The sequence below is a fragment of the Astatotilapia calliptera genome, chromosome 12 (genome assembly GCF_964374335.1).
Source record: "Astatotilapia calliptera chromosome 12, fAstCal68.1, whole genome shotgun sequence".
In the NCBI taxonomy this organism is placed as follows: Eukaryota; Metazoa; Chordata; class Actinopteri; order Cichliformes; family Cichlidae; genus Astatotilapia; species Astatotilapia calliptera.
The window spans coordinates 36,043,723-36,067,549 of record NC_137433.1 but is presented as its reverse complement, the minus strand read 5'-3'; the positions used below and the strand labels follow the sequence as shown (position 1 = coordinate 36,067,549).

The 23,827-nt window shown below is 39.6% G+C and overlaps 1 protein-coding gene across 1 annotated transcript in view; it reads right to left on the bottom strand.

Moving 5' to 3' along the window:
* Positions 1–22,793, bottom strand: part of bmp2k (BMP2 inducible kinase) — a 54,310-nt gene extending 31,517 nt beyond the window's left edge. The window contains exon 1 of the mRNA XM_026187690.2: positions 21,887–22,793. Within this exon, the coding sequence (XP_026043475.2) occupies positions 21,887–22,037 (151 nt within the window). The 5' untranslated portion in view covers positions 22,038–22,793. The remainder of the gene's footprint in view (positions 1–21,886) is intronic.
* Positions 22,794–23,827: the final 1,034 nt, after the last annotated feature.

The following is a 23,827-nucleotide window of genomic DNA, read 5'->3' as shown; positions in this document are numbered from 1 at the left end:
CTGATTGCAAGATTATTCCTGACTGAGATAATCGCAACAGGAGCAAATTATCGGCTCATCTCCGACCACAAGCATTTTGTTATTGGTTATGATACACAACAAAACCCTGAGTCATGAGTATCTGGGACATCTCACAGTACACAACCTGCAATGTCAGGAAAAAGACCAGAAACTGTTTTGTCTCAGATGTTTATTACTACTTGTCCGCTAATTACTTTAATGATTATTTAATTCTTTATTTAAAAAGAGTCCCACTGAGGCTATGTCCACACTGGCCCGGATAGATTTGAAAACGGTGTTTTCGTCCACACTAGCATTTTCAGTCGTTTACCCAGAGTTGTCCGTCCACATTGAAACGGCCCAAAATGCTTACTGTCCTGCGCAAAAGCGAGTGAGAATTAAAGAAGTTGAAGAAAAGCTATCTGGAGCATGTACAAACTGATATTAATGTTTATTATTTAGGGCTCTCAAAATTGAGAGCAATCAAAACAACTGCTGTATAATGCCCTCCGCTATCTTTGTTTAATTGGTCACATGACTGCATCAAATGACTAAAATGCGTCATCGTTTTAGAAAGTCTGCGTTTTCGAGTGGCCACACTGCGACGGGGCAGCTCCGTTTTGAAATGTATGCGTTTTTGAGAGCGTTTTCAAAACGCTGCGTTTTTCCTTGGGGAGAACGCCGTCTCAGTGTGGATGGGAGGCCAAAACGGAGAGAAATCGATGCGTTTTCGTTTGAAAACACAGTGTGGACGTAGACTGAGAGTGAGATTTATATCAGTGAGACCTGCGTATAAAAGACCAGGAAGCACAGCTGCGTTCGCAATTTAAGGAAAGCATGAGCAACAGTAGCTGCAGATATTCAAATATAAACTTATATAATATAAAAATCAGGATGTAATTTTTAAATCTAGTTTTTCAGTGTGTTAACAACAGAAAGTCCTGAGACTGAATTTAATCAGAGATAATCATGCAATGGTTTGACGTTTGCCTAAAGCATTGTAAATACACACCATACATTGCTTTCTTCTGTTCTCTTAGAGGACCATCCCACTTTAATGTACGAAATTAAAAAGATTTACCTGTGATAACTTCAGATGAATGTCTTTAAGACCAATAAAGACGCATGCATGTCAACAAAACCACTATAAACAAAACAAAAACAATGCAGACAGAATTGTGCTAATTTTGTAATCTGTGGAGGTCTGCTTCAACCGATTCCTCTCCCTCATACTGGTCATTATTTATGACCGAATCCGTCTTGTAATGAAGTTGTTGACAGTAGTACTTGTTATTGCACTGGTACTTGTTCTGTTCCACAGCAGAAGGAGTACAGTCTCCTGCCGCACTCTAAGAAGGTGCCTTTGGAGTACATCAACCCTGGGGAACAAAGATCCTCTCTGGAGAAGCAGCTGAATGCCATAACAACGAAAACATGAGACAACAGTAAGGCTGTAGATAGTTAACAGTAACAAAACCATCAATCATTTTAGCTTCTTCTTTTAACGTCACATTTCACTTTTAAACTAGATTTGATATGACTTCGCGTTTTTAGTCTTCATCTTTATTAATTCTTATAAATAACCTCATAAAGCATCTGATAATGAGGACAAGACAACAATTTCTTGTCAGAGAAGCCCGTCTCCTGTACACTGAAAGACCCTTTTGTCATGTCGGAGTCCCTCATTTGTCCAGGAAGTCTATGTATGCTGGGCACAAAGCCTTTCTAAAACAAACCATTCCACCCAGAGCCACTTAAGAGAATAATACATTCAATGGCGTACTACTTCCGTGGCTGGCATAGTCATGGGGGCAACAAAAGGCCCAGGGGCTGATTTAGTAGGAATCTGGTCCTGGAGCACATGGCCTCAGTCAATCACACACCAGGCCAGCGGGAAGACATGAAGATGTTTGTAGGATAGTGTGGGCTGAGGCTGTGACAGCCACTCTAGCTGCCAGGATCAGTGAGTTTGTCAGTTTGCAATGAACGAGGGAGGGGTCACAGCTTGTATCAATAACATCTATGAGCAGATTTCTGCACTGGATTAGGGATACTTACTAGCTTCAACAAATTTTAAAAGGACCAAAACTTTAAAAGTAAAAATACATACAGAAAAAAAAAAAAGTGTTAAAGCTGCTATCTAACACCTGCACACACACAAGCATCTACAAAACAAATAAAAATAAAAGCAGCTTTATGCGTCTTTTATTTTTAGTAGTGTGAATTAAAATCAGGGCTTAACACGTGTAATGCACAAAATTCCCCACGTGTTGAATGATCGGCAAGAAGTGCTGCAAGTAAACTGATCTTCACACCTAGAGAGTAAAGCTTATTTCAACAAGTTCCTCCAGCATACACAGACAGGCTTCCAAGATGTGAAGTTGCCAGCATGCAAAATGGTCCTTTAGCTAAAATCTGACGAGGAACCTGCTCAGGAAGCTAAAACGACAACTGCATACATCAGTCCTGGGGAAGTTGACGCTCACATGAAGCAATAACCAAAACACAACGGATTAAGAATATGTCTGCTGAAATGAGCTCCTCAATTTGTAAAAAATAAATAAATCTATCTATCTATCTATCTATCTATCTATATATGATATATATATAAATTTTTTTTTAAAAATGCTACTGAGATGACAGATAAAAGAAAGAGGAGAAACTGAAGAACAAAAGGTAAATAAATGTATTAAATAAGACAATGTATGACCATTATAGTTAAGCTCAAAACAAGCATCTTCTTCAGTGTATAAATCCCTCCTGTGGGAAGAGATTAAGCAATGAGATTCCCCTTAATTTTGAAATACAAAGTCTCACAGTGATTCTGGTTTGGCGTTCCTAAATCCACTCAGTGTACTAAAGTCCTGGGGATAGGGATGACTTACTCCAGGAGTCATCAGCCATTAGCCACAACTCACTATTATTTTACTTCCCCTACTGCTCATCTGTACTGCAGAGAAATGATTCAAGTAGTTCCCCATGAATACACGGTCAGCTGTCAATGACAGTTGGGAGGAAAACCCCAAGTCAATGAGGCCAAGACGGGGGTGGGGGTGAAGACTCACATTAAAGCCTGGTGCCGAGCGAGGGCTGTAATTACCAGAAAATTTTCCCTGGCCCTGAATCTAGCGCTGTGGACCCTGACATCACTGAAAAGCCTGACAAACTGGGACAGCCCACATGACAGCCTGTGGAAGAGGCTTGAAAGAGGATCTGAACAGCCTTTAGAAAACAGACACTCAGCACGCCTTTTATACAGGAAAGAAAGAAAAACCTCTGAAGTGATAGGAGTGTCTCAGTGAGGGAGGATTAGGGGATTTAGCAGCATGCAAAGACAATACATTTATGGTTTGTGCTCAGGCACGAGGCGCAGATGTTCTCCTTCTGAAGAGTGACGTCATCGGTGATAACAAACCACTGTACAACCATCTTTCTGTTTCTTTCTGCCTCTTGCTTTTCAACCCACAGCACTACAAACTCAAACACGTCGTTGAAAGTCACAAACAGACAAACAAAAGCAAAACATCTAGTTGAGTACAGAAAGCACAAAGCCGTTTCTTTGGGAGGACATTTTTAGCAGGCTGAGGTATTTCCTCTTTGAGGCCCCTGTACCCCAACATGAACACACATCCCCTCCCCTAAAAGTCTCTCCCTAAAAGAGTTGTAGGGTTGAAGATAAGAGACACTAGCCTGGAATAGCCAGTAAAACTTTCATTTAAGCTCGTAACAATGTTGTGTGAACATAAGGGGCCTTTATTCTTTGTTACTGATGGACTTCAAATTATAAAAATGAGAAACTGGATAAAAAGAAAAAAGTTGTTCTTTGCAGAATTTTTTTCTGTGCCACATTCACCTAAAAAAATCTCATCTTTGCCCTTTTCTCTGAATTTGCCTCAAGTCTAATTTCTCAAGAATCCAACTTGGAAAGATTTGATTTGGCTAACAAGCAAAAAGCTTAAAAATGTCTTACATCAACAGTGTAAGATTCCTGGAATCTGTACTGAGGCTGTGTGAATGATAAAGCAGCCTTACCTTCAACAAAATTACAAATATTTAATGTGAAGTCCATGAAGAACAATGTCTTGACTCATTTTCATTACAGATAAATACTATGAGAAGTGAACAGTGTTTCCCACAGATTTTATTGCCCGTGGGTGTATATACATCCATGTTGGTATGCATGTAACTCTTTATCACTACGTCGTATAAACCAACAGATAAACCTGCAACCCACGCTTTAATGTGTGCCTTTAAATGCTTTTTACCCATCATGCACAGACTTAGCATAAGAAGCTATTTGGACCACAGAGACTAAAAACCAGATATCAAGGACCAAAGGGTTTCAAGTTTGGCATTGTGAAGTTCTCAACTCTGCTTTCTGCAGATTGTCACTCAACAGAGCCACAAACTCCACTTCACACTATGCCAGTTCACAGCCAAGTGTGAAGAGGCTGGGATGTGAGTTGGCCCCTCCAAAACCGAGGTCAGGCCTCTCAGTCGAAAAAGGGAGGCGTGTCCGTGTCCGACGTGTTTTTGCTGGGGAGATTATGGCTCTCAGCTGGCTTGGGAACACCTTAGTGTGTTCCCCAAAGAAGAGATGGAGGGCATGACTGGAAGAGAGGAAGGTCTGGGCATCTCTGCTTAGATGGCTGCCCCCTGCAACCCGTGAGGAGTGGGGGCAGTTTACAGCAAATGAGCAGTGAGCAGGCTGGGATAACCCAAGACGGGAGAAACAATCCAATTTAAATTTCCAACATAACTTGAAATTTAATTTTTCCAGATGTTCAATAATGTCATTCAGCAGAAAATGGTCATTAAAGTGCTCTTGAATGGGCCCAAACTTTGGTTAATTCTTTCTGAAGTTACATCTGCTCTAATACTGAAAAACAAGTCAAAAATAAAACACTTTGCTCACATCTTCATGCAGACTAACTGGCAACATTTTTTCCACAATAAATACAGAAAATGGATTTTCATTAACCGACTTCAGGGCCTTTGTCCATTTCCCCAACCTGTGCCAGCTGCTCCTGCTAATTACCGATAATGACTTTTTGATCCTCAGTATTTTAGCAAATCCTCTGAGAGCTGGTATTATACGGACTAATGCGAGAAAGACCTGCTCCTTGGCAGGCCAACACATTTGCAAACATGCAATTTGCGAATGTTGAGTTATAGCAAAGCTGTATTTCTGAAATCAAATATAAAAGGAACGTGTGTTTTGTGTTGTATGGGCAAAGTAAATGTCTATTTTAAACTAGGAGCCAACGTTAAGGTTAGACTGCCTTATTTCCATCCGTAGCCAAAACACAGACCATCTAACCCGGGATCTTTCATGCTCTTTCAACACTGACCTCTATCTGCAAACACGACGCCCCTGTAACCCAGTTTAGGTTAAGGACACAGCTTAATCAGTTTCTCGTATGTCCTCAAAACTTAGACTACAGTAACACTCACACCTAAAAATAGACAGGGGCTTGTTTTTAGCAGGCAGCCGAGAGATTCTGCACTTTTTCCTGAAACACTGCACCACCATGTCATTTTGTCTAAACCTTTCAAGATAGAAAATTGTAATACATCCAATTCCAAATAAATGTAAGAATTCAGGTTTTGGATTTTATTTTTGATTAAATATGGTTCAAGATAACATTCAAATCTGCTTAATTAAAAGCTGTTCCTCATCTGCTCACAGTTGTCAGCCTACTTGGAGTTGAAATGCTTCAAAGAAACAAGTGTCCTTCTCTGTTCGAGTTAAGTATGCAGGACGACAGTAAGAAGATAACCAAGGTCAGCTATTTTTAAACTGTCAAAGGTGAGGGTGGCGCTGTGCCAAAGCACAGATGCGATAGTGGGCTGCTGTGAGCGTGCTGAAGTAAAATGAATCAAAGGTATACTCAGATACAAGAGCAACAGCTGAAACCACCAAATCTGGCATGTTTCAACATCTGGAACTGGGACTTGGTCATAACTTAAGAGGAAGATCGCATTTTGATGTTAAGGGTTTTGAAAAGCACACATTTCAGTGACAACTGAATCTGTTGTGGATTTTAAAGAGCAACCTGCTGGTTAAATTGATTTCCCAGAGATTAATGTCTGAAAAGCTAATGCATTATTTTATGTTTTGTAAGACAAAGGCTGAAAATTTGAGTTAGAAGGGTGAATTTTAAGCAGCGTTCCTAAAATAAAGGCTTTCTCCATCAACTGTGTGCACATGTTGCACAGGTGAGTTTAAGTATGTGTTGCATGTAGCAGTGAGTGGTGTTCTTACTGAATTACATCATGCTGTCTTCACAGCTCTGTTAATGGAGAGTTCACTTTCACTTGACACGTCCTGGTACGTGTTTGTTCACATGATGTTTTCATGCTTTGCAAAAACCCATGCTGTGATTATTATTTCCTGTGAGGGAGGACAGCACTCTAAAGCTATTTCTCCAAAGCACTGTGCTTGGAGGAAGGTCACAGCAGCAGCACAGCAAATGGTTTATTGATTTGCAAATTTCATGCTTTATGAAGTTTTATGGCAATCCGTCTTCTGTATAACGCAATATTTTATAACCATTTCTTTATCAAACAGAACAGGTAAAATCCTATAGGGAGCAGATAATTGGCATCCTGAAGAGTTTGGAGAGAACACCTAGATAATACTTTTTTAATTTTAAGTAGTCAGCCACCACTGCTTATCCACATCACAAAAGCAGCATCTCAGGAAAGTAGGCCAAGTTGCCCAACTTCCAATTACTTCCTCTAGTTCCTCCTAAGCTGGCTATTTTCAAAATTTCTTTTTAGAGATTTTCACAGAAATCATTGCTTCTTTACACAAATTAAGCTAAACCTCTCTTAACCTTGGTGAAATCTACCAGTTAATGAATGCACTTTGCACTACAGGCTTGGAAGCAAGTTAGTGGTAGGGCTGGGTATCGTCACTGATTTCTAGAATCAATTCGATCCACGATTCGATTCGATTTTAATCGCAGAAATTTTGCATCAGTCAGAAATATAACTCTGATTACGTATCAGTACATTTCCATATTTTTATATCTATAAAAAGAAAGCTGACACTTGCGAGACGTTATCAAAAGTGTAAGGATCACAGCGAATGCCTTTGTGTCAAAGTAGCTGAGGATGACACAGAAAAACATGAAGATTTTCCTGGCCTGGGATTTTATAGCAGACGACCTTAAAAATATTCTGCCGTAGATCAAAAACGAAAGAGAGTCATTAATCAACATATGAACATTACCTGATGCTGCTGAAGTGAAGCAGAGCAAAGTTAGAGGTTTTATTAGAGACACAGCTGAGAGTTTCACAATTTTGTATAATTTTAAAAAGTTTAAATTTGTTCAAAAGCTTATTGAACAGCAGAAATGAGGCTCTCTTTTCGGAAGTAAGCAAAGGGGGAAAAAAACAGCGGCCGATAGCGCTGTAAACAACGCTAGACTTGTGCGTAATAAACAAGCGAATAATGCAGAAAATAGGATTTTTAGACAGGAAACTGTTCTTGAAGTATAGAGAGAGAGAGATAGAGAGAGCTCTACATGAAGTGTGATTTTATCGTGGTGGAAGCAAAACAGAAAAACAAAGAGGGAATTCATGACGATATTTATGTGAAGCGCAGTTTGGATCTTCTTTTGCTGCTGGTTAGGTCAATATTGTTTGGAGAGAGATCAAACCTGCAGCTTCTGAATCAGCGCAAAAAGGACGTAAACACAAAGCGCGGACCCGCCGACGGATCACAATCAGCGAGCTGTCGGCTTTCAGCTCCAACCGTGCTGTCGGGTGAGAAAGGCGACATCTCACCGATTCTGATGCGTCAGCGGCTCCGCGCTTTGTGTTTACATCTTAGTGCAGAATCCGTGTACCTGCTCTCATTTACTGTTTGGTGGTTGTTGAAATTTTGTGAGGTTTAAACCTGAGAATCTTGCATTTCGGGCAAAATAAATTTAATATTTAAGAGTCGAGTCAGGATTTTAATAAATCTGTATCACGTTATCCAAGCCAGAATCGATTTTAATCGATAATCAAAACCCACCCCTAGTTAGTGGTCAGATACAAAAGTTATTTATAAGCATCTTTCTACAGTCTAAACCAAGCAATTCTAACTCCCTTTCAGTCCCCTTAAAGCAAACCTTTCTCTTATTGGTTGGTCATTTCAAACAGAAGATTTGGACAGCAGCTGGGTGGGGGTCTTGTGCTCTCAGCCAGAGGAGTGTCCATAAAATGGCCATTTTTAGGATAGTCCACCTTCTATGACCTCATACAGAGCATTAAGTAGAAAGACATTCAGAAACCAAGAATCAACAGCAGTATGAAACATTTGCCTCATAAGGATTACTTATATATAGCTATATGGTCATTTCAGTATCTGAAACTTTAACTTTCATTATAAAAGCCAATTATTGTATTTAACATGAAAACTTTGACAAGAAAAATAACTGGAGGCAGAACGTTCAATTATCAGGCACTTCTCCTGTCGAACTAGCTTACAGGCGCCGAGCTGAGCCCCTTTTAGTGCTGCTCATAGGGATTCAGGAGGCAGACACACTCTACTTTTAAGATGAGGCTTTAAAGTTTCCTTTTTGATAAAGCTCGTCGTTAGAAGTGCATCATGTGACCCTGAACCATCGATTAGTTATGCTGCTGTAAGCGCAGACTGCTAAATTATTTCCCATGATGCACAGAGCATTTCTTCTCCACTTCCCTCTTTTCACTCCAGATGTGTTTATTTGCCACGATGCATACGTTTTGTTGGTTTCTCTACATTCCCATATCCTCTCTACTCCTTCCTCTCACACCAGAGTCTTCCTCTCCACCATTGTCATGCTGCTCACAGGGGACAGTTTGATTGCTGGGGGTTCTCCTTGTTATATTGAAGGGTTTTTACTTTGCTGTATTCAGGTTCTTAGGGCAACTAATGTCGGGAGTTAGAGTCATGTAAATAAAACAGGTCTAAAAGAAAGATTTCTGGAAAAATGAAATACTTCCCCTTACTAAGCCATCTACCCGACAATATCCCTACTTTGATCATTAAAACTGCAAACAGTTATTTCATACAGCTTCCAACCTGGACTCTTCCTATTACATATTCAGTTATTATTTTTTCACTTGGCAGCAGTCAAGGCCTTGCAGTCAATCACACTTCTACCCTGACTCGAGTGGATGCTGAGAAGCACTTTAAAAAACCACATGTAAGTATGTAAAAAAGCTTTTCTAAGAGGCAGCGCCATAAAAGGCAACATGAGGCGATGACTACACTTTCTTCATCCTGGGATTACTGAGCTGGAAGGTTCTGGCAGTCGGCTCTCATACGTCTTACCTTAACAGCAGTGTTTACAACTGAACAGGCAGACAAAAGTGGTTTGAAGGGTTTATGATGGAAATGGGAGGGACGAAGGGGTGACGCCGTACAGGCCAGTTGTGCTGGTGCTCTAAAATCCAAAGGCTGAACGAAATAAAAGGATAATCAGTTAAGTCTTTGTGCTTTTCAAGAAACTATTCAGTTTATTTTTACTTGCCAGACTTTAGGCAAAGATTGTTCTTTTCCTCAGTGGGAAAAATAAAAATCCCATCACCGTCACTACAATACCATGACAACCTCTGAGCCACAATTTAGGATAAACCCAGACTTTGATGAAAGCGTTGTAATTAAGACAAATAAAATCCAGGACAAGGGGTGGTTAGACTCCACTGCCACGTTGTGAGGAGACTCTGATGGCTGAGAAAGTTTGAAGCCCTTTTGCCTTTCTGCTCAAACTACTTACACATCAGCACAAACAATTCAGTTCAAGAAATTTAATTTGCGGAACCAAAAATGCACACAAAATAGTCACCATGTGTTCTTCAGTGTTGATGTAAACTTTAACAAACCCGTCAACACAAACACAATCACTGATGACATATTTTGGCCAATTACACATTTACACCTTGTGTTTCTCTCATTTATCATTAAATCATAGTAACTGGCACCATAAACAGCAAAATTACAGTAATAAGAGCTTCGCCTTTAAGCTGTTATGATATTGTGTTCCAGTATGTGCCACTCAACTGGTTTACAAGCAAATACTCAAAACCCAGAGCAAAATAGATGCAAAAAGCAAATTCCATTTATTCTTTAATTTAGTTATCCAGTTATTCTGTAGTGTTTTCTCCCTTTAAAATAAACAAAATGAATAAATAAGCAGTGCTTAGATGGTTTAAAGAATGAAATGGTTCTGAATTGGATAAATGTTTGTCAGGTTTCGAACAGCCCATGCCAGACCAGGGTCGTGTGGTCAACACCTCTGACTCACTATCATGTGGTCCAATGAGTTCAGAGTTTAGTTTCTACATTACAGCAGGGCAGGAAACGTGTTTTTATGCACAAGACATGATGGCATAATAACATTAGGTCCCTTCCAATGAATACTTAACAAAAAGCAGTCGTCATTCATGGTCACCACCAATGATTTAATTCATAATAAAAAACAAAAAAAATACAAGAAGCAATACGGCATCCTGTGAATCTGACTGTTAATTTACACATTTACCATGTAAATCCAGTAAACGGTTTGCTGCGCCTCAAAGAGACAGCCATAAAACCCACCATTCGTCAATACACTGATCAAAACCAAATCCATCACTGAAAGTGGGCTCATGTTAAAGCGCTGTAGTGAATGTCCACATCAATCAATGTCTTTCTGTTTCCACATGACCCGAGTTCACTCCCACCTTTGGCTCGCCGCCCGCTGCAAACCAGCTCATGGTGAATTGGTAGAAAATTATTCATTTGCAGCTTCACAAAGAGGATGGCGGGCAGCGCAGCGAGGCAGAGACAGAAGGCCTCAATGAGCAAGCACAAAGGCAGCGATGCCCATCACGGGACCGAGAGCTGTGTCGTACCAGCATTCTTTCTACGGTGCTAGAATAAGACAACAAAGAGGCACAATGTGCCCATTCATCACCATTACAGTATGCTAATATCGTAGATGGGATGCTTTTTCATCACGATGTGCTGGCAGAGGGAGGATCAAATGAGTTATAATTTCCTCTTATGTCACATCATATAATATTTATATATTCTGAGCATCCCGACATGATTATGGTGTGTGATTTCTAAATTTCAATCCATTTTAATCCAAGCTCAGCGCAGGAAAAAAATTAATGTGATTTTATTGATTAGCGTAGACAGCATGGATGTCCTGGCAGATGTACTGATCGACCGGAGAACAATGTTTACCACACTGAGCAATATTTGATTATTTTCAACACATTCGTTGTTGATGGATGAGAAAGGAAGGGGTGGGGAAAAAAGCATAGCTTAAGACGCTTCCTGTACGAGTGACGAGCGCTTTATCTTCATTTGTTTGAGACTCACCACAAGACCCACAGGGTTGGGTCATTAGAATACTGGGTGTCATTTTGTTTTATTTTGCCAATTTCATGGTCTGCTTCCTTCAGTTCAACTTATTAAATATTCAATTTTTAAAGCTCAACAGCAGAATAGCACTCCAAGCAGATCCCTGCTTCCTTTATACGCAGCTGGGCTACAGCACAAAGTAGCACACAGACACTGATCCGGTGTTTGACGGAGACCAGCATTGTACGGTCAACATTATAGAGAGCAACATTATTATAGAGCATTATAAAACAAAGCACCAGAAACTGCACTAGAACCCATGCCAGATAAGCACTGTTTATTAAGTATCTGTGTCAGTGTGGGGGCACTGCACAGTTTAAAAGTCCAGTGTGAGCCGATTTCTTACCACTCCAAAGTTCCAAAGCTGAGGCTTTGAAACCAGTGGATACCATCATCTATTGCTCCTGTTTGTTTTTAATCCTATTAACACCAACAAAACATCTCAGCGCTTACAGGTTCCTGTACCCTGGTCTTTAAGACCACATTACCAGTTTCTTCTACCAGAAGAAGTAAAAGAAGGAGAAAACATCTCTTCAAATATATCAGGCTGCAGGGTTGTCAAAAATAAATAAAACTGATAATCAGATATTAATCAATATTAAAAATGACTATCGGATTAGACACTCATTTGCACATGTACTGCCAACAGTGCCATCTTTGCTTACTCCAATGAACACACAGCTTTGCGCAGACCTACAGGCAGACAGGCATTCAGGTGAACAGCCCCTCCCTTCTCTAGTACTAGAACTCATGAACCCTAGTCGCCGTTCACAACGCTGAACATTTTATGAGCAATTTCAACAGATCAGATGCTGTTGAAACATTGACACATGAGCTTTATTAAGTGTTAAACAGTTATCAATAAATGTTAATCTGGACCTAGCAAACATCAGTCCTGTTGGTCCTGCCTGCCCATAACATTAAGAGTGTTAATTTAACAGGTCAGCACAATTATTTGTCTAAAATAAATAAATAAATGTTTCTCTTAAAAGTCAGACTGAAGCTGAGAAAAGTCTACCAGCAACTAAGAAGAAATAGTGGTGGTCTACCTTACCAGAATCAAGTCACGAGAAGCACAGCACTACCTCAGAAAACCTATAAATATGGTCTTTTTTGCACTAGAAGAGAAAGAGCAACTTTTTGTCCCGACACAGAACAATTTTCGATTTCAAGTTTGAAAACTTAAGTATTGTGACCGGATGTTATTGATAAATGAAATGCTAAAAATGTGTGTTTTCTTTTGGCTTCTAGAGGCTCAATTACAAAACTAATGTTCAAGTTAGCTGACCAACAGTACACATGTGTGATGTGCCTAATAGTTAGCGTTTCCTAATTGGTTGATTGCATTCTGCCTTGGTGGATGGGGGTGAATACATATTACTGTGTGCAAGTGACTGTGTGAACATTGTTTCATTGCAACTGACCAAGGTCACCTGAAGCTTAATTTTTTTTCCTCCTAAACACCCGTCATTGACTCAGGTGTGTAGAGCCTTTAAATTATTATGGTGAAACCACTAACCTGCCAAGTTGTGGAAGTATTGAGTATTCAGTTTGAAAGTCCGTACCAGTATTACTGTAAACACACCAAATTTAGGAGTATAGTTTTTCCATTGCTCTACCTCAGGAAAGAAACTGTTACTTAATTCCATTATCAACCACAGCGCTCAGCCCCAAGCCAAACTCTTTTCCTTTTATCTTAACTGTGTCAGACCCAAAAAGGAAGCAGATATATCTGCAGTATATTTAATTTAGCATGAGCTTTCATTTGTTATTTTCCCCTGTCTAACACAAAGCTGCTGAAGAATATCCCACTGAAGAACTTATCAGATATACTCTGCAAACTGCTCTCATGTGACCTCATTTGCATTGATAAATTTGTTCTGCAAATTTCTAGTAGTGAAGCTTGCGTGGTGAACACGTGACAACGGTCCAGATCAAAAGTGGCAAAGAACAAGGTTCAATTTGCGTGACAACTGTGTTTGCATTTCTCCTGTTTACGTGATCTGCGTAGTCCCTGTCACGACTGAAAATCCTACGTTGCTGTCAACTCTTGAGCCTGTAACTTACAGAGCCCCAACTGCATACGTTTCAAGATTGTGGTGAAACCAAACAGAACGTGTGTGAAGTCAGCATGTTAAGTTGTGTTTTACGACATCCTTGTGTTACGTAAAATGTGGAGACTAGTCAGCTGAGATATGAGCTTGCTTTGAAGCTTTCAACATGAAAAAGACTGGAGAAAAATGTATGAAAAACAAGAGCAAATGTGCTTAAAAGGTGGAGGTGACCCTCATTAAACAAGGCATTGATGAATTATAACCTTGTAGTTAATGTGCTTGTAAAACTGCAAACATAGGAAGTGAAACCACTAACCCAAGGTCTTCCTGTTAATTATAAAGCAGCAGTGATGTTTCTACCAAGAATTTACAAACACATGCCAACATGAACAGTTTGAATTGTACCTACAGGAGGTGGTAGGTACAGCAGTCCTGTTATGGCCGGTGGTCTGGTGGAGCCATTATGCAACAAGATATGTTCCAGAGGCAGTTTACCTGCTAAATGCTCAGTGTCTGCTCAGCAAACAGCTTAATGAAGTATTCTGACTGCAGTTACAGGGCTATTAGCCAGAGACAGTTTGTCCAGCTACAGTCAACACATTTTTATTGAATTTTTGCCTACACAGCACATCCAACTGGAAAAACCTACAACAGAAGAATCACATTTGCAAAATGTACGCACGAGGCTTCAATTGATAAGTAACATCATCTGCTCTCTGAAAATGTGCTTGTTTAGCATGGTAACTAAAACAAAACACATGTCATGTCAGTTCATTTATCACTTAAAACATTTTTTGTGCCTCGTCTGTAATCAGCCACACACAAGTCATGATAACAAGAATGTGCTTTCCACCAGAACTGCAAAAATCTACAAACAGCAGCTAGGCATCAGCTAAATGAAATTTCAGACTCCTCCTCAGGGACAACTTGTAGGAGATTGTGACTGTGTGGCTCCAAAAGGATCACAGTATCCCTTTTACTCACTTCTGTACAGTGAAACCCAAGCTAATGTAATTTAACGCTTGTAAAAACGTGACCATCATCAACACCACTTATGAGGAGCTTCTTCTGTTGTCAATTATGCAGCAGGTGTCTGCTGTGTAAAACAGTAATTTGTCATAATGCACACTCCTAAATCGACCTACCTGTGCTTACTGCAGGTGAAAAGAGAAAATTATTGACTACAAAACTTATTGAGTAATGAAAGCCACCGACCCAGCTTTTATAGCTGTGAAATACACAAGACAGGCTAATTGACCTTGTTGTCAGGGGCTGTAAACTTAAGATACATTCCCTTTCATTGACAATACAGTAGAATCAACAGTCTATCCAAGCATTTACTCTGCTTATCTGAAGCTGGGGCGCACCGGCAGCAGGCTAAACAGGGCATTCCAGTTTTACAGAGCAACATTTTCCAGTTCCTCCTGAAAGATCCCAAAGCAGCCCGGGGTCACATGGGATGTCTAAGCTCTGGATTCACAATGACATCCTGCTCAAGATGACAGAACCAGTTCAACTACCTACTTTCAATATAAAAGAGCAGCAACTGGTCTGAGCTCCCTCCCTGAGCCGTGCCGATGGTCACAGCATTGGTTGTCGTGTGCCAACTGTGACATTAGTGCAGCATCATAACCATTTACACTGGTGCTTAAGACACAATAAGGTGTCACAATTCACAACAACTGCATCAGCAGGAAGAAGACATAACCCAACGTGATCACAGATTTTCAGTGGGTTTCCCCAGAATGTCTAAATATTTTAAAGCTGCTGCAGTTTTTCTCCTCTCTCTGAATCCCTGTAATGACTTATCACTGAAATGGTGAAGTCCTCAACTCGATCAAATGAAGATGTGCGCATGAAGCCAAAACGACACCAAATAAGCCATGTATAAGGCTTGGCCTGGCCACCCTATAGAAGAATCTCATTTCAGTCTACTTCTGCAACGTCATTATTTGAGCTGCTCTCTCTTCACTGTAATGGCCTCGTACAAAGGTCTGCCAGTTAATAAACTTTCAGTGGTATATCCTTTCTAATTGTGTAACACTGCTGAAATTAGTGCGCAGCAAATTTTAGGTCTGGTCACTTCCTCCTAATCGCAGCACAAATATAACTACAAATTAACTGAATCAGTACAAAGACTGTTTTAAACATTAACACCTTCACAGAGCACTAAATAACTGTGCAACTTCTATATTAGATCTCAGAATTGTAGCTAAAACTGGCCACTGGGTGTAGTGCAGACTTATCCCAAGCCCATATTTAATCAAATTAATTTCTATCCTTTTCCGACAGGCCCCTGACAGGGGAGTGTGCACGATAAGAAAGAGTTAGGAGAGAAAGAGTGACTTGCTCACAGATGCATCCTGTTCTCACAAGTTGCTTCTGTGTTCCTCTTGAAGACAGCATCGCACAGAGCTCAAGAGAAACCACAGAGGCTAAAGAGGGAGTGGAGGGAAATGACTGAGGGTACAAACTGTCCAGCTGGGCAGATGTCTCAATGGAAAACCAAAAGATAAACACATGGTGTTAAGAAAACTTTTGAACTTCACAAAATTTTATTTTGAGGGGACTGAAATTTGCACTTTTTAAAAAAACTAAAAACAAAGGTGTATGATCATTCAAAATTCAACCAAATCCTACATAATAACTTAAATTTAAGTTTAGCAAAATTTTACCTTCATGATGGGAATATTTTCGGTATTACAGACCTCAAGCACTTTTCAACTTGCAATGTTTTTACAGCACTTATTTTTTTTTAGCCCTCGTAACGTTACAGGAGATATCCATGTAAATTTCAGGACTGAAAAACACATGCAAGTCTTGCAATGCAAAGGGAAACACCGTTACAAGATAAGCCGGGTATGAAAATACAGTGAAAAGGAGTCCTTTATTACATCATAACTTGTTCTGACCAGCCACCTACCTACATGGTGATATACGACATCAAGGTTTCCCCAAAAATTCACAATTTTAAGTTTTCCCCAGTTAATCATCAGAAACCAAATCAACATTCAGAGCACCGGTGCTTGTTTCTGTTACTTTTCATCATAAACATTAAATTAGTGCAGCTTCACTATGAACAAAATACTATTTTAGCTTTAGATTGTGACATTTGAAGTGGTTGTTTTAGTGATTTCACTGCAATATGCATGGCTCCATTAAAAACATTAAAGCTGTTGAACAGATTTTGAAAAATTAAGTGATTTTGACTGATTTTATGCGGAGTGCCCCAGCTTCTCTTTTCTTACAAACTACAACTGTGTGCTTGGTTTTACAGGAATCTCGTGCTTTTCATTAAACAGGCACAGCTGCAGGATAATAGCTGAATGAGGTACCAAGAGATGAGCCACTCTAAAAAACCTCACATGATCCATTCAGTACTTTGACATCAGTCGCATGAGTGACCCAGAATTACACACTGAGCATACTGAACTTCCAGTATGTCTTTTTAAAGACTTTTCCAGTGATTTTAGTGTTGCAGACAAATACCTAATGACACAATAAATTCATCACAACGTGAGATAAAAACAGTTCACTTGTCAATTTTAGAAAAAATTTAAATGCTCATAAATCTCATTTTCAGTTTTTTAGTTGCGACAGATTTATTTTTTAATAACCCTTCCTTTTTAGTTCTTTCCTCCTTTGTCATTTTTTATGATACAAGTATAATAGATTCCCTTCAGATTTTTAACAAACATCCAACTGCAACTTTTCCATAAACGGTATAGTCTAGTTATTATTATAGTGTCTGCTGAAAACGTAAACCTCATTAACTGTAGGATAAGGATCATAAAACTTAGCCTGTGCTGTCTTAAGTCAGTCTTTTTCTCATGTTGACATTCCAATAAAATCAAACATCGTAAGTTTTTCCTCTTTTGTGTTTTTGACTTTGTTCATTTCCTTTTAGAGCAAACATTACACACTAATGCAACAGCTTTCTTCTTGTGAATTTCCACCAGGACTATGAGAGGAAATAATCTCAAAAGGAATCTAGTTTTAGTCAAGTCAAGAACCGTGGTCTCTGCTGACTTGAGGCTCATTATCTTTAGATGTGTGGAGGCATCATGAAAAGACAGGAAACAAACTGATGCAATGTGGGTTATCTGAACAGATTACGATAGCAGGAAGTTCAATATGAGCCAGTGTTAAAGCTGCAGCTTTGCCTCACATGTAATTTTAACCCAACTGTGTTGCTGTCATTACAGGACTAGTTTCACTTTACACATATACAAACCCGTGTTATGCAGACTCAGCAATTGATTCAGAATTTGTTTTCACTTTTAACACAAATGCACATTCTGAAATGTGCTTGCTCATGTTTATCCTGACTGTGCATCGGTGTTGCTGTTCGGCTAAAAGACAACTTAGTGCGTACAACTGTAACTGTAATACTCGTTTTTAAATGTGCCCTGGTGCAAAGTTGCCTTGTAATCTCTGAGCAGGTAACACAACATTTTCACCAAAGATCAAACAGATCAAGCTTTTCTGGCCACAAACCCTGAAACCTCAGCAAACATTTAAGCAAGCATTGGTTAGTGGTTGGAGGTCCAATATTGCTGAATGGTTAGAGCATGGGACGAGCACTGTAACAAATACAGGGCTTTTATATATGACAACATTGTGATAATATATACACGAGTCTGGTCGATGTCATAATTTATGACGAAGCCTCTCTGAAACAAACAGAAGGGGTAGTGAGGTAGCTTCAAAGAGGCAGCGAAGCAGCAAACAGAGTCCTTTGCCAAATCACCTGTTTCACAAAGATTATTTGCAAAGAAAAAAGTATCTTTTCAGCTGCTCCTGTCCTCCACTGTTTTGTTTTACACAGCAACAACGTTAGAGAATGAAGAACACGTTGAAACAAAAACCGCCTTTTTTTGCATCAATCTTTAAATTAGTGTCTTATTAACTTTGCTCAAGGCTGACAGCAACTGTCTCAGTGACACCTGAAAAATGGGTCTCAAAGGGAACAAGCTTTGTAAGTCGTAATTTTGCAAATTTAGATTATGTATATAAATTAATTCTGATGTACTGAGCCAGTATGGGAAAGTATTACACTGGACACTGCATATCAGAAAGCTACTTAACTGGACAGAGAACAGACACATTAATGAAATTCAATGATAGTAAACAAACATACATTACCATTTCATGTTTGTCTTTTTAAATTTTATAAAGCTGCCCTCTCCCAGGTGCTTTAAAAAAAATGTTAATTTATACATTTGTGCTAAATTTTTTAAACTATAGTTATTAAGAAGCAAAATCATGATTATGGCGGTTGCACTAATCCAGGAGCCTTAGATTAAAGTGCAACACAGCTTGTCCTGATAAGACAACACGCAGACAACAGTAATCCCTGTATTATGCTTCTGTAATGAATCTACGTCGAGTCTACGACTTGGCTTATGCCAGCGGCCGACACCATTGCCAGTATTTATACCTGTATGAACAGCGTCAATGGCAACATGTTGTTAAATTTCCAGGGAGGTGCATGTTAGGTTATGGGACAAATAAATTTAACACAGAAATATACTGTAAGAGAGCAATCAGTCAAAGCACACAACCAACCAAAACATTGTTCAAGAGGGACAGCAGAAATCCGGAGACAAAGATAAAAAAAATAAATAAAACCACCAACCTATGAAAACCTCCCGTTTCTTCTAGATCATCACAAGACCAGATGAGTCGCAGCAAATTCAAGTTTGGTCTAGACTAAAAAGTCATCTTTACTCGAGCTGAAGTAAAAGTTTCAGGGAGACAAAAACTGCTGCAATGAAGCGCTTATTCACAGCCATAAACAGATTTTAGACCTTCATACAGACCTTTCACACGGGCACCGGCACTTTTTCCACTTTAACATTTCATCTACTTTCAAATGTACCAGGCACAGTTGGTGAAATGAAATATTCTGTTATATGATTAACCATGCAGTCCAGACACCCAGCTCTTTAGCTTGGGACAGACTGATGAGCAAAGGTTACAGTGCAGAAAAACCAGCCACAGACTCTGCACATGATTATATGATGACACAGACTCATGACTGCTTGCAGGAAGAGTTGTGTTGTTTTGTTTTTAAATTTGGGCGAGTGAGATCAAGTTTACAGCGTGTTTACAGCTGCATGAAGAGACATGCTCGTCACCACTGAGGCACTTAGCACAGGCTTACACAGAACGATTATGGGCTGAGATGAGAAATATGTTTGATTATAATGTCTCTTCTGGTTAATTTTAGGTGGGACCAGAGAGGTTAAACTTCCTTTAAAATTGTCCCAGATTAAGCTTAGTTTTAGGGCTCACCCTCTGACTAAATTAGTCCTCAAACAGCAGGGAGAAAATCTGAGCAATCGAGTAAAATAGTGTCAAACATGCTGTTGAGTGTGATCAGATAAGAAGTCAGCAGTGAGGGGGAACTAGAAAAAGAAAAAAAGGCTACTCATAAATATATTTATATGTATTATTTTGAGAATGATCTCTTAGAACACTTTCCCAGAAATATCTCATTAGAGTCACATTATCCTCTAACAAAAAGGCAAAAACAACTGCTTCCTACACAAGAGGAATTCTCTTCCCCTCCCAGATTGATTTTACATTTCACATCAAAAGTATTCACAAAAACGTCTCGAGTGGTGTGCGTCGTAATGGGCAAAGATATCCACCTTTCCGAAGTAAAATCTAAAACCAAATGTTAGCATATTTCTGATTGACATCAACTACTTTTTGGCTTTCAACAAGTTGAAAATTAGCAAACACCAAAACAATATCTGATGTGTGTAAAATCTTTACTCTTAAATCAAGGCTGGTAAATATCTGGTCAATATTTAGGAATACTTTAAACTTTGTAGGTATTTGTAGGGAAGCTGGCATTACCACACCATGAATTTGAAAGAAAAGGAACTGCCGAAATAAGTGACTTCTTTGCAAACTCATCCAGTGGGGCAGTTTTGACACCATTGTTTTGAAGGTTGTGGCTTTTGGGCTGCATGTTTGACAAAACCACTCTAAGGACTAATTAGCTGTCTAATTGGCTGAATTACCTTTAAAGTTTCTAATTATGTTTTCAATCAATATGCTTTGATAAGCACTGGACAATTTGTGAACCAGTAACTCTTGCTCAAAAGCTGTTTATTTCCACACTTCCTCTTGTCTCTGCCCGGCTGGCTGAATGTGCTTGGAGGTGGTTTCAACATTTGTGAACACATTTTTGAACACAAAGCGTTGTTAAATCAGGAAGGAATTTTTAAATCTTTCCAAGAAGTCTTGCAAAGCACATCTTCAAAAGTGGTAGAGAGCAGGCAAAACCAGGGGCCAAATAAAGTCAGTACCAAGTTTTCAACACAGTTCACAGCTCAATTTAAATGACAAAAAAAGGAAAAACAAAAAAGTTCACATTTGTAGGTTTTTACATCTTGAGACTGAAAGACTTCTACTTTGATTTAAATTTCCCCACACAGCCAGAGAGTTCAGGGATTCCTCAGCTTAACAGGTGCTTTTGGACAAGTGACCACACACTAAGCATAGATAAATGAAACTAGATAAAATGTTTTTATTCTCAAGATTTTAATTTCAAAGTTATGTGTCACACATTTAGATGTAATATCTCAAAACAAGCTACAGCAGGAAATCAGTCTTTCAAAACTAGTTCATTCCTAATTATTACTGTAGTGTGTATTAATAATGTGTACCTCCTGTCCTAACCTGGAGTAGGTCATTCTTAGCTGACTATGCATATGTGCTTAACACCATTTCTTGATTTCTATGTTTAATGCTTTTGTACATTTATTTTAATATTTTATAGCTTGCTTTTTTCCCTTAGTCTCCCCACCAAAAATAAATAACTAAATAAATCAGGCTAGGCCTGATGGGAGCCCCACCCTAAGCCCATTTCTGTTGGAGAAGTCTTCCTGTTAAAAAAAAAAAAAAAAGAAAAAGAAGTTTGTCCTTCCCACCATAACCAAGTGCTTGCTCACAGGGGGTCATCTGATTGGTGTGGCTTTCTCTCTAATACGGGAGTACCCTCTCGTATTAGAGAGAAATCTTCTCCTGCATTGTACCCAATGACAGGACTGCTGCTGTAAACAAGCACTACACAAATGCTTTAAAGAGGGCAAAACTGTTTTAACCCTTGCTAAAGACTCTCGATAAGGCAAAAGTGACTTTTACACTGCTTTATGTTGACACAGGAGGGTTGGACCCCGAGGGCAACCCACACCTTCTCCTCTCCACTCCCCTAGTCTTGGATCAGCTGAAGCAAGATGTAAACCACAGCTGTATGGGGAAAGCTTTAATTCTAGCCATGCACCAAATCCCCGGTGTCCCAGTTTAAGTGGCAACTGCCTGGAAGAGGAGAGCGACCTACTTCTATCACAAGGAGATGTTCAGTAGAACAAACACGAGCCATAAAATAAACCCGTTACCATCATTAAGCTGCATGTGCGATACATACCCTCTGCAACAAGCTCCTCCACGGTGACTTGGTACCGGCCGACTGAAAACACTTTCCCGAAGTAGCTGCTGACTCCGGAGCTGGAGCTGGACCCGGATGCCCCTCCGAGCCCACCGCTCTCAGACTTTGGCATTCTCGAAAACTTCTTCATCCTTTCCTTTCTCTGTCAGGGCCAACCAAAATGCAATCCCTAATCAGAGGCGAATCGACTCCGCAGTCCAGTTTAACTCGGTCGCGTCCCCTATCTACTTATCTGGACTCTCTTCTTCTCCTGCATGCTCCGCGTCTGGTTCTCCTAGAGGGGCTGCACGACATTTAAAAAGTCCACTTAATAACCACGCGTCATGGTGACACAACCGCGTTCCGAAATCTCGTACCGGCGACAGCGTCAAAAACAAAAACAAAAACTGCCACTTTAGCTTACGCTAGCCAGTTGTGGCAGTTGCTAGCATGCGTGCATGCAGTCAGGACGCTCCGACACAATGAAACGGGGAAGAAGAGCAGCACTGTAGAAGAAGGGCGGAAATAAACTCCTCAACGGAATAAATTCAGCCAACCAGCCCTCCAAAACCAGCCTTGACGTGGTTAGCTTCACGCCCGCCACTTGGTCGGGCGATTCGTCTAGTTAGCTCGCTAGCTTCGGTGGTTAGCGGCTAACGAGCTTCGCTAGCAGCCACAGCGGTTCCTCGAGCCGCCCCGAGTGCAGGTGGGCTAACAAAGTACGGGACGGCACCTGTGATACAAGCGGGCGTCGTCTGCTTGTCAGAACCACTCCAGTGAAGCCGTTTTCATCCGGTTCATTTGTGTCATTTTCCTTGAGCTTCTCTAACCGTTAAACTTCTCGTGACTCCTAAACGGCAGGCTTCAAAATAAGTGGGTGGTTTGTTATTTACCCAATGAGAGTGACAACCTAACCCAATGTGGCCCCGCCCCCTTTCATTGTTATGATTGGTGTAAGTGGAGATTGTATGGAAGCCCACTGATGCCAGCAAGAAAGAAAGATTAATGAATGAGGGCATCGAACTAATAAAAAAAAGAATCCATCTATCAGTTGACCAAAATTCAAGTATTTTTAATCATTAAAATTATCATATATAAAATATAATTTTATTTTTCATGAAAAAAAATTTCTTACTTAGTAAATAAAAAATAACTTATGAAAGTATCTTATTTCAGATGCTCCCTTTAAGGGTCACCACCTCAGTTTCCATCTCACCCTATCCCTAGCATTGTCCTCTATCACACCAACCCTCTGCGTGTCCTTCTTCACTACATCCACTGACCTCCTCTGTGGTCTTCCTCCTTTCCACCCATGTATTCAACATTCTTTGTCCAGTTTATCCACTATCCCTCCTCTGCATATGTCCAAACCATCTCAGCCTTCCCACCCACTCAGCCTGAGCATCATGGCACACGTAACTTCAGTCATTCATTTCTCAGTGTAGAGAATTCAGGTACATGAAGCAATGGCATTAGTTAACTAAAACAACATTTTATAAAAGGAGAAAAGATTAGTTAAGTAAAATTTTAAAAAATTAAAAAGAAAACAAATTATATATTTAAACCATCACCCCCAAAAATAATAAAAATGAAAAATTTAATTATGGTAAGCCCGTTGATTATCCTTTGTGCTTTTGTTCCTAGAAACAAGACAATTTACCAGCAGGTAAAAACCTCTCAAATGAAATGGAATTACATAAAAGTCATAATAAACAATGTGTTTTAAAAAGGAGTTCACTGATGTGTAAAATTGTAGCTTATATAAAAGGGGGAAACAATCTAGAACTATATTTTATATTTACAACACTAACAAATTTAAACAATTAAAAATTATGAAATTAATAGGGCTGTCACAAACTCACATTATCATCATCATCATAAAAAATCTGAATAACAATGGCTTCTATCTCATATTTTCCTTTATTTTTTTTGTTCATTTCC